This window comes from Callionymus lyra, chromosome 1 (genome assembly GCF_982586985.1).
Source record: "Callionymus lyra chromosome 1, fCalLyr1.hap1.1, whole genome shotgun sequence".
Classification (NCBI taxonomy): Eukaryota; Metazoa; Chordata; class Actinopteri; order Syngnathiformes; family Callionymidae; genus Callionymus; species Callionymus lyra.
Window position 1 is genome coordinate 36,214,676 of NC_141818.1, and position 15,107 is coordinate 36,229,782.

At 38.5% G+C, this 15,107-nt stretch overlaps 1 protein-coding gene across 1 annotated transcript; it reads right to left on the reverse strand.

Moving 5' to 3' along the window:
* Nucleotides 1–168: 168 nt before the first annotated feature.
* ldb1b (LIM-domain binding 1b) lies at nt 169–6,710 on the reverse strand. The gene is made up of 10 exons (XM_087805220.1): nt 6,608–6,710; nt 5,101–5,145; nt 4,623–4,698; nt 4,447–4,549; nt 4,197–4,369; nt 3,998–4,120; nt 3,836–3,919; nt 2,887–3,010; nt 2,671–2,810; nt 169–2,095 (listed from the first exon to the last, which is right to left on the reverse strand). The coding sequence occupies exons 1-10, from the start codon at nt 6,625–6,627 to the stop codon at nt 1,865–1,867; spliced, it is 1,119 nt and encodes a 372-aa protein (XP_087661346.1). The 5' UTR covers nt 6,628–6,710; the 3' UTR covers nt 169–1,864.
* Between the last annotated feature and the right edge of the window lie 8,397 nt (nt 6,711–15,107).

A 15,107-nucleotide genomic window follows, 5' to 3' on the forward strand; every position in this document is an offset into this window, starting at 1 on the left:
GTATAAGACAACTGGCCAAAATTAAAAAAAATATCAAACCATAACATTGTGTAGTTTTAGGTTCAAGGGTTGTAAAATGTGCTTATGTGATTTTAAAATAGCCAATAATTGATTAGATAACAAAAAGCTACACAGGAAATGCTAAAAAAAAAAAATTGCTTAAGTAAATTAAAGTGAAAATGTATCATTTTATTGGTACCATACATTAATTATCAAGGGCAGAAACTAACAAATCAAAAATATATATATCAAACAATGATCCTTCTACAAGGATTGAGGAAGGTACAGGCCGCCATTCCAACTCAATCACACTTGCTGCTTGTGTCAAACTAAGACCAAACAAAGATGTACAGGATGTCAAAAAAACCCAAAACATTTCAGTCAGGAAATATCCAGCCTCGGAGAGAACAGCTGGAGGTTTCACCTTCATCTCCTGCTTCCAAGCTCTTCTACGGGTTGTCAGAAAAAAACAAAAAGAGCTCGGACAAAAAGTCAGAAAAAAAAGGCTGCAAAAGAAAGCATGATAGTCTGGACTAGAAAGACCTTTGTGGCAGAATCGATAGATTAACAAATACTTGACATCAGGCTGTGGCACGTTAGATTGTGACCGAAAGGAAACGACATCCTGTTTACACAAGTGACTCGCTGAAATGACCTAAATAAATAGAAATGAAAAGACGGTTAATGATCTTTCCACGGTGCTATTGTACCCCTGGGGCTCATCATTTTAATTTACACATTTCTTTAAAAAAAGAGGGAAGAGGGGAAAAAAATAGGCAAGAGGGCCGGGGTCATGATTTTTTTTCTCCTTTTTCCCCATTTCTTTCTTTACATTAGATCAGGATGGCTTTAGATAAATCTAAGTAAGAATACATTTTTATTACAGTCAGACAGAACTTTGCTACTACCTTAAATATACAAGCACAAATACACAAAAAATATCTTCAAAAAAGGAACAAAAATAGACAACATAAAAACATCCACACTGAATAATTTCTTTTATAAACATAAAAGATAAAAACATATCTTAGAGGGAGGGGCGGGGGATAAAAGTCCTGTGTTGCTCCTTGGTCTGTAGCTTTTCAGTATTGGTAAAAATAAAAAAGTTGAAACAAAGGTGTTTTAATACAAATTAAAAAAACATTCTAGGGAAATATATACTGTATAAAAACTCTTAAAATGTGTTGCTGTGTGTGAGTTTGCTGCTCTCTCTAAAACGGACGTCTCGGAGAAGAGTCGGGCACGAGGGAACTGGAAAATCCTTCATTTAGATTTGTGTCTGTCCTTTGTCCAGTGCCGCGTTAGCTACTACAGTGTCAATTTTCAATGGGTTGACTCTAAAGGATGGTCTCTTTTCTTTTTTTTTAAAGGTGAAGTTTTATCGTTTCAGCAACTACTCTCTTCAGCCATTCACCCACAAACACAGTCGTTCACACACACGTGCTATTGACAGACTTGATGCGACGGTAAAGTCATGTTGAGTGTTAGGATGGACGAGTCGTCCCTAAGCAACTCGCCACCGTTGTCAAGTCCCGCCGCCGCCACCCTTTCCATCCTTCTCGTGGGTCAAGTGTGTCACGGCGTAGGTGAGCGCTGTGTCGGGACATTCGATACATTGGAGACATTGGCAGAGAGAGGGGACTGAAGACTAAGTATTGGGCTGGTCACAGCGAGGATGAAAACCTGGTGAAACCTCCTCTGGCTCAGTGGAAAATGTCGGGACGACACTGAGATTGTTTAGTTGTGGTTGAGGGTTCTTATTGTCAAGTCTGAAGTTGGTGGGCGGGCGGTTCGGGGGCCTAAAGTGGCACCTGGGATCTCTTTTTGAGGAAGAGGATGAGTGATGTTTTGGGGGTGCGAGGCTCTACTGGGAAGCCTGGGACGTGGGGTTGTCGCTCTTGCTCTCCTGGCTGGACGGGGCCTTGTTGTTCCAGGGGGAGTTGGAGCCCAGCGCCGGGGAGTTATTGAAGCTGTCCTCGTCGTCGATGCCGTTCGCCGCATCGAACTGCGTGTTCTCCAGCCGCGTGATGAGACGCTCGTCCTCGTCGCCGAACTCTCCGCCCATCAGAGTGGGCTCTCCCACCACCATCACATCCTGCAGGGGTGTAAGTAAGTAAGTCATTTTTATTTGTATAGCGATTTTCCAGACCAGGGTCACAAAGCGCTTAAACAATCAAAACAATCCTCAATAAAGTATATACTTTAAAGGTCAAGATAACACTGATAACACAACAGGAGTTCCAGAAAATCAAGGAAAAGCCTGAACAAATAAAAACAGAGACTCTTGAATATCGCTTTTTTTTTTAAATTGACACTGTATAAATATTCAACAGCACTATATGGACTTTTTAATGCAAATACATTTGTTTATTAATATGATATCCAATTTATAGTCATTGAAACGTTGATTTTGCTAGTATATATCCTTTTGTTTAAATTCAATAAGGTGATGTAAAGCATGGAACAACATTGTGTTTATTACGCTATGCCAATTTTCCCACTATTAAATTCCTTAAAACAAATTTTTCTACAGTATCTCAAAACATCAATATATATATATATATATATATATATATATATATAAAAGATATGGTATTGTTGTCGCTAATATGCTGCGCAGACAAAAATCTCAGCTTCTTACAGACCCAGTCATATATGATATTCACTCACAGGAACTTGGCTGGTCAGAGGGAAGCCGCTGCCAGGACTCTTCTTTTTGTTGTTGTTGTTGGTTCCACCGCCGCTGATTGTGCTGCCTCCCGACATCTTGCGCTTCCGCCTTTTATTCGGGGCCTGCCGCGAGGGCTCAGCTACAGAGAGGGACGGAGTCAATTGAGAGCAGTTCCCGACAGACTAGGGGTGAGAGCGGATGTTTGCGACGCGTACCTGGTGGTGCCACCATCCGTTGCCATTTCTGGAAGAGGCAGGTTTTGAGGCAGTCTCTGGGACTGAGGCTGTACGTCTTGTGTCTGGACATCAGCTCCTGCATGGGTTCCAGGATCACACAAAGCTGGAAAAAAGACAAGTTTTAGAAAAAAAAACTTAAATGGGTTCATTCACTGTTCAAACACAATGACTATTGTGGTTTGATAGTACTTTTTAACAAATACATTCAATTCTTAATCATTTTAAATTCCTGTCACAGTTGATATCAGACAATTCATTGCCGGCCCACAAAAATAAATCATGTTCAAACATTTTACGTGGACCTTTGGAAATTGTTTATCAGTGATTTGTCACTCAAGTGTAAATGCCACTTGTCCCTGCCACTCATCTCCCACTCTGTCAAAGAAGAGTTTCAGGAAATGAGTTCGTTTTTTTTTTAAACGAAATGTAGTCTGCTCACAGCATTTTGAAGAACATCTACCCCACGTTTATGTGAATCAGTGTTCCATGAGTTGACCAATTCTATAAAAATATGTTATATTTATTTTTAATGCCATTTGCGTTTACTTCAAAAAACTACCTCTTTTTTAGATTCTAAATGTAGCTTCCAATCAACCCCCCTTTTTCTTTAATAGTTATTCATTATAACAGAAAAGAAAATGCAAGAAGCACCTTATTTAAATCTTAATCATGCATGAATACATTTCCAAATAATGTGAGCCCTCAAATGTATAACCAGTTATTAGCCGTTTATGCCATGTATCATGGTACTGATAGCAATAAGAATATATAAACATAATCACACTGAACTATCACTAGAATGCTGATAACAATATTTTTTAAATAAGGTTTCATTCATTTTAGAGTAGACAAGACATCTGAAACTTAATATTAACAACACAAGCATCTGAGACAGTATGGAAAGATGAGTGAAACCCACTTCACTTACTCGGAGGTAGTTGAGAGTAGAGTTTGACAGCCCACATCTTGTTATGTTTTTAGACAGTTGGTCCAACATCTGCGGGTCTTGGGCCTGAAAACACACCAGTCGTACATCAACGAGCTGTTTGATTCCACCTTCTTGACGCCATATAGACTGTATTCCACTCACGTGCATTGCCAGTATACTGCGGGGAATGAGTTCACGATGCTGTCTGATGCTGAAGTGCCACGTCTTTATCCTCATCATGTCGTCGAACATGAACTCCAGGTACAAACGACCCTCTACGCATACCTTGAGATAAAAGGACAGGAAATGAAAACGTTAAAAGAACAAAGTTGTTGTGTGGAAACGTGTTAAAGGTACACACCTGTGTGAACATAGGCTTCCCATTCTGGGTGACCATTGTGCACTGATCACAGTCAAGAGACACAAAATTGTTGTGGAATGACTCCTTAGGATGTTTCAGCACATAGTAAAGCTCAGTGGCACCGCCCTCAAATATACTCCGGAAGTACCTGGGAATCAACGTCCGACCAATTGCTGACGGGACAGAACGAAAGAAAAAATAAGCGAGTGTTGGAAGACAAAAAACAAAGGCAGAGGTTGCGTTTGCTCACTGTAACGCTTGGGTCCGTCCTCCAGACAGAATGTAATGGTCAACATGGCATCATCTTCAAAGAATTCTGTAGTAAAAGCATCCCACCAAAGGTTGTCGCAGTCCTGCAGAAAACAGCAATCCAAGTTAGAACTCGTGGGGGTTTTTTTATGTACATGTGCGCGCATTTCTACAAACCTCTGTCCAATTTTGTAGCCTCTTGTTGAGTTCAAATATTCTGTAGTCTGTCTGGTTACCATATGGTGTGTGCCTCCTGCAACAGTCGACAAAGAAAATGCTCCGGTTAAGCCAAGGAAATAACTTCAATGATAAGATCTGATCATCTAAAGCTGACATGTGTATGTAGGCTGCGACCTGGTAGTTCAGGTTTTACAAGAAAAGTTAAGTTTATGCAGGTGTAGTCGGCCGAAAAGAGGCCCAAAGGGAAAATATTTGAGAGATCTTTATCGATCATTATATTTTTCAGGTCAAGAAAACAAAATGGGACCAATTTGGAGGGAATTCATAAGAGACTGTATGTCATATTTTGTAAATAAGAGCAACGCTAACCTAGAATTTAATATAATATTCAAGCTACAATTATCTATATATATATATATCATAACTTTATTGTTTAGTTTGTCAATTAATTAAAGCCAAAAGAGATAAGCCTTACCCGATGCCTGGCTCGAGGTATGTCGGAGGATACATTGGGGTTGGCCTGGAAAAAACAATAAATAAAAAAAACTGACTTGTACTGTGTTTAGATACAGATTTAAAATTTAAAATAAAAAAAATCTTATTTATATGATCTCCATGAATTTATATGCAGAATCACATTTTTTATTTGGGTAACTGAATGCTTTCTTTAACAGATAGACCTATCAGAATGTAATTGAAAAGTTTTTTTTGGAGTTACCGATGTTTGATTTTGCACTCAAGTCAAACAGCCAGTATAGACACTTGTTTCAAAGATTAATCTTCATCAATATTATATTCTCATTCTGTTTATTAATAGCGAGAAAGAAACCTGTCGTACAGCTGGTAGCTGCAGAGAGACTACAAACAGATGCACCAGAGTATTTCAAGCGAACCCTCTCACTGATCCCTGAACTTTCCAAGAACTGAGGGCTTGTTATTCCCCTCTTGATTCTGTCCTTTCATCTCCGTTGTTTATGTACCAGGTCCAAACCGCCTCAGGACAAGTGAAAAATTCCACCTCAAGATGAAACATTCTTTCAGTTTTAAAGATTCCGTCTCTGCCCCAGCTGCATTTCCGGGGACTGTAACTTCTTTCATAGTTTGACACAACAAATACCAGAGTGAAGAAAGACGGCTCAGGCCAATATCTCTGCTACATTAGCCTTTAATGGACTACAGTGAAGCATTCAATCAATAGCGATTTGTTAATTAAATAATTGTACGCTACGAGTGAAAGTTTCAGACTTCTTTGTCCACCTGCTACAATGTTATTATCATGTTATGTTGTTTAAGAGTTTACAGTAAAAGCACATCCCATTATGGATCAGTGACCAAATCATTAACACATCACTATATAATGAATTTACAATTACATGTTTAAATCTTGGAAAAGTCCGCAACAACTCTCACAGTCATACCGAAAAGGTTTAAGCCCTTCATTCGGATAAATGTTCTTCACTGTAGATTCACCCAAATAATAAATTATTAACGGAAACAAGCTTTTAAAATTGATCCGGTCATTTTATTTATGAGTCATGTACCCTCTTATTTATGATATGTAGTTAAAAATGAAGAAAGTAATAGATACACAAGTTACTAAAGGGTGACCAAACATGTTTGTAAAGATGGGACATTAGTGAAAAAATATATCTATACTACTAATGTTTACACTTTTACTTTCAAGTCCACATCTGCAAGCGACATCACATCTAGTTTTAAAAAAACAACTTTATAGTCATTCGACTCTTTCTCTCTCATTTATAGAGGTTATGTTGATTCTGCATTACCATCTAGTCACAAATGACATGAACTTCACCTGAACTTAAATGATGTAGAAACCAAATTGAATGCCATTGCTGAAGCTAGAGACAATAAAAGAAACAAAATAGATCCAGTGTAAACCCAAGTGACTCTACAGATCCTTGCGCCACACTTGCTAGGAAGTGCTGATCAATAAAGACAAAATTTTTCATAAAACTTACCCAACGTCTCGGTCCAGCATTGTGCCGGGATGGAAGGGGGGGAAAGTGCTACCGTTGGGGGGCTCCTTCGGGGAGTACAGCTTGAATGACTTTGAGGAACAGCCTTAGGAAATAAAAGAAATGTGGAGCACAAGTTTAGTACCTCATTTTTTGGTGGAATAGAAAAACAAACATCTATCGTTCCATCAATAGGGAAAGCTTTTTATAAGAATAACCGTGGATAAAGTATATTTGGGCAAAGACATGTACAAAAAAACACAAGTCGCGCATACAACATCCTGCATAAAAAAATAATATATACCAAAGCAAAAACAAAACACTTGTGAATCCTCTTCATTTCACATAAGCCGCCACCACCCCCTACTTAACTCTAATTGCCTGACTCTACTATAAAGGTCATCGAGGCGTGGCTGGCTGCAGGTCACGACCCCAGCCATAACCACAGCAAAGCGACGCCCCCCCCAAAAAATATAAATGTCTACGTACTGTCTCTGCATTTTAAACAATAGTGTCTGAGGGTCATGTACACGAAGATTGATTTTTATTTGGCGCTGAATAGTGAAATGTAAACAGGATGAAAATATTACAACTGATATAATGGGGGTTTTGGGGACAGTCGTAACTATTGGGAAATGTTGATCCTCTAACAATTTGCACTCCAAAAAAAGGATTCACATTTGATAGACATCTTATTTAGTGTCGCTCCAACACTATGTTTGGCGGTGCTTGTATGGAAGAAACAGGATGCACCAGGCAGGGCAGAGAAATGGGCTGCTAAATAAATAAATAAACAATCAATGCTTGTGTGTCCATTAGTTGTTGAAAGCTCCATTAGCTCCTTTCCTCTCCTGTTAGCGGTTAATGACGGATCGTCACAATCACATCAGCTGGATTCCACTTCCTCCACAGGGAATCATGTTGCTCCCCATCTTACAAGCAAACACAACACGCACTAAATGACTCTGGATTCAGCCCCTTTAAAACCAAAAGATAAATAGGATCATCTTCTCCACATGTTTAAAAGGTGCTGAAGTCAATAACGACAATAATCCACTCATTGTCGAGCTAAATAAAAAATAAAAACTTCGTTTGGGACATTCGCAGTCTACAATTGACACTAGAAAGTATATATAGATATACAGTGATAGCTATAGCTCATGTAAACAAATACCTAGTTCAAACTTATAGCAAGTTAATTTTAATTCCAAACACAAGTCAACGTGTACAGAAAACAAGGCTCTCACTCAAAACAACTACAATAGCAATTAGAAAGGATAGCGAAAAGCGCTAACACATAGCAGTTAGCATCTCCAAGGAACACTAAACTCGGTTTTATTACAATGGGAGTTAACCCGGGATTGAGCATTTGGACCGGGAATCGAAACAACACCGAAAGACCTCAAACATAATAAACAAACAATCGCAAAAGGGAACCAAAACAACACCTTTTTTATGGCGGATCCGCGGGGATGAAGCTAACGCTAGCCTCACCGAGAGTAATCAGTTAGCAAGTGTTAGCATCCGTGCTAACGCCTAACCGTCAAAACACTTTTTTCAGCGAGAAATCCACCGGAATAAACATGTGTACCGGGAAAAAACAACACGTATGGTGACGGGATGTTGCCTCGGATGTGTCGATGTGGGTTTAAAAAAAACGCGTGCGTTCGTGTGGTTACAAAGCGAACCGTTTTTACCTGCCAAAGAAGTCCCACCAGGAGATGGATGTTTACAGAGCCGCGGTGCTGGACCGGAGGACGCTTCCGTGCGTAAGAACCGATAGGCCCCGCTTGGACGCGACGTGACCACGTCCGAGGTGAGAAACAACGATCAATAAAAGCGGCTGAAACCGCGAACGGGAGTCGGAATACCGGCCAGATTGCGGGAGTCGTCGTCCGGCTGTGTTTTGTCCCGCATGAGGCCTTGTCAGAGGGCTGAAGCCTGCTGTGGGTTTACATACAGACCCCGATGAGCCCTTTGTTCACGGGAGGACATGAACAATAGCTGTAGGCCCTCCTCCTCCCTCTCCTCTTCTTCTTCTTCTTCTCCTTCTCCCTCCGCAATACATTTGCTCCTCTCTCTGCCCAGCACCGCTACAGCCGCTGCCCCCACCGCGAGCACCACTCTAATGCACAGAAAGGTTTGTCTGGTAAGCAGTTATTCATCCGCCCTCAGAACTGACACCGAGGAGAATTGGTCTAATGTTGGGAGAGTGTTGTTTGTGAACGTAAACATGATGTTCACCCCCCCATCAGTGCCAGACCAACCAGACACATGCAGTGGAGTTAAATAGTGCATCATCTAAATCAGCACAAATATACGAGCGCAGTGGTCAGTACCAGCCTTGACTACAGGAGAAGTTTATTTTTAAAATACATATATTTTTAAACTCCGCTATCAATATTAATGATTGGAAGTGTGTTTTGGCATTCATTTGGCGATACAAGATATTGCAATATGTCGTGATACTAGATTTTTTTTAAATTTATATTTATTATTCCTTACATCAGTGATCTGATCCAGCCTTACACCCCAGCTCGGGCTCTGAGGTCTGTGGATCAGAATCTACTTATAGTTCCACGCACACGGTTCAGGACCAGAGGAGAGAAATCCTTCCAGACTGTTGTTCCTAAGCTTTGGAACGATCTTCCTCTGTTTGATGATCTACTGACTCCTTTAAGAAACATCTTAAGACGTTTTTATTTGTTCAGGCTTTTCCTTGATTTTCTGGAACTCCTGTTCTATTATCAGTTTTATCTTGATCTTTAAAGTATATACTTTATTGAGTATTGTTTTGATTGTTTAAGCGCTTTGTGACCCTGGTCTGGAAAGGCGCTATACAAATAAAAATTACTTACTTACTTACATCAGTGATCTGATCCAGCCTTACACCCCAGCTCGGGCTCTGAGGTCTGTGGATCAGAATCTACTGATGGTTCCTGAACACGGTTCAGGACCAGAGGAGAGAAATCTTTCCAGGCTGTTGCTCCTAAACTTTAAATTGATCTTCATCTCTCTTTACGCTTGATGGATCTACTGACTCCTTTAAGAAACATCTTAAGACGTTTCTATTTGTTCAGGCTTTTCCTTGATTTGATCAGATCATTGATGAGAGAATGATCATGTATAAATGGTTCTAATGCATTAACAAATGTATTTTTTATTTTTTATTAATTTACATTTTCACAGTACACTTCCCTCCTTTTTGTGTTTATATTAATCCCTCAAAACATTTTTTTAAGTCAATTGAAGAAATGTTTTGAAAAAACTTGTCTATACAAGAATAACATTTCTGCTTATTTAGCTTAATAAATGTCATGGCCAGATCACGCATGTCCTTTTTTTTTTTTTTGCTTGACGGCCCCTAACAACATTCACAGACGTTAATGTGGCCCTTGAAGAATTTTAATTGCCCACCCTTGATATAGATGTAGTATTGTCGAGTACTTGACTCTGTTGTTGCAGAATCTACAGACCACATGACTCTTGCCGGAGTCGTAACTGCTTTCGTTTGTTTTGAAACCAAAATATGTACAAATATCATCTTTAAAGGCGGCTGGAGTGGAGTGTATCCTCTCATCCTCAGTCATCGTTGGGATATCAAAGTATTTCAATGTTTCTTTAGCTGCGGAGGATGTAACGATTCCTCCCATTTAGCGACTGTAAATAAACAAACGCAGTGAACGTTTGCATGTTAATTGTACATTTAAAAATAGATACATTTTTATAGTGCTTTTGAATATTGATTATTGTTATTACTATTAATCCGTGTTTAACCCTCCCCCTCCCTTTGGTACTTCTGTAGTGTGTTTATTGTTGTTTATATATTTTTCATATTTGTTTTGTGTCTTTTCATTAATATCAATACTTGATTTCATTAGGGGTTTTATTGTATTAATTTATTTTTGTTATTATTGTTTTGGTAATTTTTAAATACATTTGTACTTAATAAAAAGTGTTTCAAATAAAATAAATAATATTTAGGAAGTCATTAGGTGAAGTCACAAGAGCAGACCTGGGCCACTTTAACTTGGACCTCATAAATACAGTTGCACTATAAACTTGATAATATAGATATTTTATCTCTTATGATTCCTCTCCATTATGAACTACTAGTTCCACTTGTTGTTTTAGAACCTTCTCTTAATCTTTTGCTTTAAAAAAAATAGCGAAACAATTATTTAACCAAAAAATGCATTTTGAATGCAGATGTTTTGTCCATGGTTTCATAGTTATGATTTAATTAAAAAATACATTAAAAAACCAAAACAAAATCCAATAACATACAGACAAATTAAAATGTCATCTTTTGTTTTTTTATGTACTGTCAAAATTAAATATTTTCATTAAGTTCCACGTCGTGTTATTACAAATGTTCATCCTCCCTTCTTTCATCTGGCTGACGGCCCTTCACAGTACCAACGTGGCCCCCTAGGAAATATAACCGCTGTAAATTGTTAATAAAATTAGATTTTAATCTCCGAAAATTTCCCGAATGAAAACCTCTTGTGTCTCAGAAACCCAGAGATGATTACCAAAGCTTTCATATCATCACTCGCGTTCAGGTCCACAACAGTCTCCTTTATCAGTAATTTATACGGTTACCATAACTTCTTTTTTTTTAAGTTTTTAAGAGCTTTACATGATCGAGGACCTCCTCGTATCTCTGACCTAATGTTGCTGTGCAAAATCCATTAAACTAATTTTATCTTCCGCTCCTTAGACCAAGCAAATAAATAAATGAATAAAATAAATCAGACGTTTTCTGATTATGATTTCTCACCTTCTCTTTGGTTGATTTTGATCAATTATATATATTTATATATAATATATATATTATTATATAGGTATATATGAGAATGTGGAAATGGATAAAAAACAACAACTGGCGTAGCTTACAGTTAAGAGCATCTTTGAGTTATGCACAGATTTCTCTCCAAGGTTGGGAACTAAATCCCGACCAAAAAGCCACCACAGCATCCGCGCAGCACTAAGCCATAGAGAGAATCCGGACGATGGGTAAATCTGCTTAAACCGCTTCAAATTATAACCAGATATTCAGATCACAGCCAGAGACGACTCGTCCATATGGCCGCTGTCCAGATGTAAAAAGAACAAGAGTTATTAGGTCAGGCCTTTGATTGTATAAATACCGACTGAAAAAAACGTGACTGTAGCCAACGATCCGGACTCCTGGCTTGATCCCTGCACCAGGAGTGAAACACAATGTTTCATGAATGATTTATTCTGCAATTATGCTGCGCTGAGCTGCACAACTGTTGACAGCGACAACTGTACGACAAAACACGGCGTAAAAAGGCAAAGATTCCACCGACAGTAGTTAATGTTTGGTTGGTTCTACACAAGCCGTGAACCTGTGGATGTGACCACGGACTGGATACAAGTGCAGGAAATAGAACCTACGACCATAAGGTGCAGGATATTGAGGGTTAGAGAGCACTGAACCGAAAGTGTTTCTCCCCGTCATAGCACAACAATACACATCAGGAAATATTAAGAGCTGTAATAAAACATCTTTTTTTTTAATTAATTCGCATTAAAAATGAGAATTTTTTATTTTATTTTATTAAAATATGTAGTTAATGTTACAAATTATCAAACTAAATTGACATTCTTTTTTTTTTCCAACCAATTTCACTCTCACCCTTTATGGCCGGGACATGGCCACAGCCCCAGATGCGGAATAAAAAGGAATCAATACTATTCTTCTAACAACTTCTTTGCCTAGAAGATTGTGACGATGATCTGCTGCCACCAGCTGGTTAACGAAGCTCATTGCAATATTTGACATTTCAAATGCTAAAAAAAAGTATTAGATTATGTGTATGAACAAAGGGCATTGGGGCAATAAAAATGGTTTTGAAAAGTGGTGACGAGGTGAGCACCTTGGCAGATATCTGTACCCTTTTTTTTTATAGTTAGAAGTAAAATATTTATACAATTTTCCTTGATTTTCTGGAACTCCTGTTGTGTTATCAGTTTTATCTTGATCTTTAAAATATATACTTTACTGAATATTGTTTTGATTGTTTAAGTGCTTTGTGACCCTGGTCTAGAAAAGCGCTATACAAATAAAAATGACTTACTTACTTACTTACAATAGAATTTACACATGTTTACCCAATGTCTTGTCTTCATACGGCAGCATCACATTTTTGTTCAATTCATGCGACTGTATCAAAAATAATCTCACTCTAATCCTAATCTCAGCAAGACTCAATCTGTTAGATCGAGAAAACATAGCATTCTGCAGGCGTCTATTTTTACGGTGTGATCAACCAAAATTACAAATACACATTGGTATTCATATTATCCGTCTTTGGCTCTGACAACATTAGCATAAACATGCGTTTCTTATGAAAATATTGAGATACTCTCTATACACTGAGAAAGAAATACAAAGCACAAATCTTTCCAAACCAAACCATAAATGTGCTTGCGGAGCAGTCTCAACAGACTTTGGGGATGATATTAAATGAAGTCAAGAATCAATATAAGGAAGACGATGGAAAACAGATAAGTAATGGACATCTTACATTAATTTGCATGTGTTTAGCCCAACACTTAAAAAAAGAAAAAAACATTTAGCTTGAGGTTTCTGAAAACACTAAAGAAGACAGACTTTAGGATCTTTAAAGTTGAGAAAGAAAAAAAGGGTTTGAATGATAGTTTTCAGCCCAACAGAATAGATATCAATACAAAAAACGGCCATGATTTTGCGTAAAAGTTAAGTCTCAAGGAATTATTTCTTCCGCCAATTATTTCTTAGCAGAACCGATCTGGCAACACAGCGTTGATGTAAACAACTTTGTGTGCGAAAATAATAATATATAAAAATATTTTATTTCACAATATCATCGATATCAAGATTCAATCATATTCATTCTTTAAAACAGAATCTCGGGGGCAGGAGTGGAGTAAAAGTATCATGATTTTCTGTTCTATGTTAATCTTTGTATCCTTTGTCTTTGTTATTTTTCTTTGATCTATGTTCTTTATCTTTTTAGACTTCGATTGTATCATCTTGTTCTTTCTCTTTATTTCTCTTTGTTCTTGTTCTTATTTTATTTAGATTATTTTTTATGAAAAATTGTTGTATTTGCTGTGGGTAATTTGGAAAAAAACAATTTCCCGATGGAAACTTCCTGAGGGATCAATAAAGTTCTACCTAACCTAATTTATTTCTTTTATGTGGCGGTTCTAAATTCATATTTTATTTTTTACTATAGTTATTTTATAGTTTATAAGTCAAAAATGTTTGTTTGAAATCTTTTTTTGCTTTTCTTTACAATTAACATGCAAATATTCACAAAATTCAGCAGTCACTACATCCTTTGCTGCTTTAGGAACTAAGAAATCCCACTAGGTCCTAGTGATGACTGAGGACGAGAGGATACATTGGACTCAATCATCTTTTAAAACTGATGGTTTGGATATATTTTGGTTTCAAATCAAATTAAAGCAGTCACGACTTTGTCACGTGGTCTGTAAACACTGCGACACCAGAGTCAAGTACTCGACAATACTACAAATATATCCTTGTTACTACAGTATCACGCTATATCGTTGCCCTCCTCTCATGATGCGCATCGTTGTAACCGGATTCATCCGGACGATCGTGTGCACGATATGACTCGTTCTCTTTAACTATGCGGGAGACATTCATCAGTTGATATCCGGTGTGTCAATGTGGCAATAAAACTGCTGGACGATTTGAAAGTAATAAAGACACATCGGTCGTAATACAAGTGTGACTGGAAATGTCTTTCTGCTTGAATCCCTGTGAGTCTCGTCTGAGTAGGAGGCGTCGTCGGCGCTAGTTTAAGAGTGTCTGCTGTGGGCGACTGATGTAGATTTGCCTATCTTGCGTTCACTGACCCCTGTAGTCATGGAAACGCCACCAGTTCGGGATGTCACAACTGTAGGAAAAAAAAAAAGCATCCACGGAGCTGGACGCTCAAGGGTTAATCCCGTATGTGTGAATGCATTTTTCCGCATGTGTGAGTGTGTGTTCCGAGCTCGCCTATTGAAACGGCACATGTCGGGGGGTTAATCCACAGCACAAGTGTGTGTTTGGGGGCGATGGAGAGGAGGTGGAGGAGGTTGGTGGGGGGGGGGTGTCAGGATAAGGCTTCCAGGGCTTTACACACACGGCTTCTTTCGCTCTGAGCCACGAGGCGAGCCTTATCTTCCACCAGCACCCCGACCAGTCGGTCGCACACATGACCACCTCCACCAGCACCCGTTTCTCAACCAGGAACATAATTATTACACCTCGAACACCAAGTCTGTCTACAACCGATGATCTGAAGATCAACTCTTAAACCATCGTACAAATAAACAAAAAATCTCATGAGCAACTAGACTAGATCCACAATAACAAGTAAAAGTTGTTTTTCTCTCCGAATTTTAACTTAATCGCCAACAACTTCAACACGAAACAGAGGAGAAGAGACACTATAAAGACTCACCTTCTGTGTTA

Bases quoted from the DNA above. Each gene is read 5' to 3' on its own strand.
- ldb1b (XM_087805220.1), bottom strand. From the start codon at position 6,627: ATGCTGGACCGAGACGTTGG. The intron at 4,370-4,446 runs GTGAGCAAACGC...CTGTCCCGTCAG, and splicing joins GGACGGACCCAAGCGTTACA to CAATTGGTCGGACGTTGATT. The intron at 4,121-4,196 runs GTGTGTACCTTT...TTTTATCTCAAG, and splicing joins GGAAGCCTATGTTCACACAG to GTATGCGTAGAGGGTCGTTT.